This window comes from Cebus imitator, unplaced genomic scaffold (genome assembly GCF_001604975.1).
Source record: "Cebus imitator isolate Cc_AM_T3 unplaced genomic scaffold, Cebus_imitator-1.0 Scaffold65, whole genome shotgun sequence".
Taxonomy (NCBI): Eukaryota; Metazoa; Chordata; class Mammalia; order Primates; family Cebidae; genus Cebus; species Cebus imitator.
In genome coordinates this window covers 4,900,825-4,903,064 of record NW_016107380.1, presented here as the reverse complement: position 1 = coordinate 4,903,064, position 2,240 = coordinate 4,900,825, and the positions used below count along the sequence as shown (strand labels likewise).

The window sequence follows — 2,240 nt, the reverse complement described above, 5'->3', positions numbered from 1 at the left end:
TAATGATTTTATTTTTGGACTTGTACACAGAATTGTTTTCCCAAAGATGATAAAGTGGTGTCTTCTCAAAATATTTTTTTAATCTAGCATCTTGTCGTATATGTCTCTAATCAGCTCCTTACTATGATTATTGATGCATTAAAAATAATTCTGGGTCAGTTGTGGTGGCTCACACCTGTAATCCCAGCACTTTGGGAGGCCAAGGCAGGACAGTTGCCTGAGGCCAGGAATTCAAGACCAGCCTAGGCAACATAGCGAGACCCCCATCTCTAACCAAGAATGGAAAAATTAGCCAGGTGTGGAAAAATTAGCCAGGTGTGCTGACACGTGCCTTTGGGAGGCTGAGGTGGGAGGATTGCTTGAGCCCAGGAGTTCAAGGCTGCATTGAGGTATGAACATACTACTGCACTCCAGCCAGGGCAACAGAGTGAATCCCTGTCTCTAAAACTAAAAAAAAAAAAAAAGTATTCAAATTCTAGACAGAGTATAATGTACTACATTTAAAAATTGTCTTACCACATCTTAGTGTCTCAGTAGCAACACAGAGCTTTGCCTTAGAGCATATTTCTGTTTTAAATACCTCTTTCTCTTTGCTTCTGAATGTAATTTTCAGAAATGTAAAAGAAGTACCTCTTATAGAATGAAAATCTTCTTAACTGATGAATCCAGACAAAAACTCCATTTGGCAGATGCACAAGATGTTCCAAATACTTCTACTAGCTAAAATGAAATGCAGTTTGCTTTCTTGTGATTTGAAGAGAAGCAGCAGTCTTTACTTTTCCAGCCAAATCCAGTAGCAGAATCGTCTTCCACAAGGAATTAAAGTAATTAAAGTGCAAGTGCAATGATCATTTTCACATACTTCTTTTAGTAAATGTGACTCACTGTAATTCACCGTAACTGGGGGCCTAGGCCTTTTGAAGGCTTAATCAGCAAATGTGATGCAGAGATTGTGCTGCTATGCTTCTTATTGTTGCCTTACGGGATTATACTTGAAATACATTGTACTAATGTTCTTGACAGGGCTGAGGGATTTGTCTTTCCCAAGCTCACCAAACTTATTCCAGTGTTGATTGCAAGTTGGTGATGCACAGGTGTCTTGTGGCAGCCCAGCTTCAGTTTACGTTAGACAATCAGTACACATGCTGATGTGTTTTCCAATGGCCAGTGACAAGAAATTAAATACATGTTTGTGAGATTTGCTATTTTTTAATAAAGTAATTGTTTTAAGTTAGTCTCTGTTGTCTGTTTTGAAGAAATACATATAGTCCCAAAACCTAAAATGCAATAAAATAAATAAATGGAAAAAAAAAAAAAAAGAAATACATATAGTCTTCAATCTGGGCAATACAAGGGTTCAATCCTTAAAAGTAAACTGTGTTTGTTAAATTTGAGGTTCTAGAACTTCCTTGCAAATTCTGTGCCTTGTAGATATTTAAATACTGGTATGATGAAAGAATGTGAGCTTTAAAGTTACTTAGACCTTAACTTGAATCCCCATTCTGCCCCTTAGCTTTGTGTTAATGTACATTTACTCAGGTTGGGTGGTTTGTTTTTTTTTTTTTGCAATCTAGCAAATGAGGCCAGTAACCAAGTTGGTAGTGGCTGTATGGGGAGTAAGTGAAAAAGTGCATGTAAGATACTTAGCACAGGCCAGGTGCGGTGGCTCATACCTTTAATCCCAGCACTTTGGGAGGCTGAGGCAGGAGGATCAGGGGTTCAAGACCAGCCTGACCAACATGATGAAACCCCATCTCCACTACAAACACACATACACACAAATTAGCTGGGTATGGTGGTAGGCGCCTGTAATCCCAGCTACTTGGGAGGCTGAGACTTGTGTATCGCTTGAACCCAGGAGGCGGAGGTTGCAGTGAGCCGAGATTGTGCCAGTGCACTCTAGCCTGGGTGAACAGAGCAAGACTCTATCTCAAAAAAAAAAAAAAAAGATGCTTAGCACAATAGCTGATACCAGTAATGTTCAAACATTCATTTTATCACCTTTTAAAAACACCTTTATCGAAACAATAATTCATATGTCATAAAATGTACCCTTTTAAAGTGTACAATTCAGTGACTGTTAGTAGATTCATAGAGTTATATACCCATCACCATAATCTATCTAATTCTAGAATATTCTCATCACCCTAAAAAGAATCCCATTAACAGTCAATCCTTGTCCCCCAAGTCCCCCAGCCTTTGGCAGCACCTACTCTACTTTCCAGCTGTCTGGATCTTCT

General features: G+C 38.9%; 1 protein-coding gene across 1 annotated transcript in view; it reads left to right on the top strand.

Moving 5' to 3' along the window:
• The window catches only part of CCDC28A (coiled-coil domain containing 28A), a 21,639-nt gene extending 20,405 nt beyond the window's left edge, over positions 1-1,234 (top strand). The window contains exon 6 of the mRNA XM_017530427.2: positions 670-1,234. Within this exon, the coding sequence (XP_017385916.2) occupies positions 670-724 (55 nt within the window). The 3' untranslated portion in view covers positions 725-1,234. The remainder of the gene's footprint in view (positions 1-669) is intronic.
• The last annotated feature ends 1,006 nt before the right edge of the window (positions 1,235-2,240 follow it).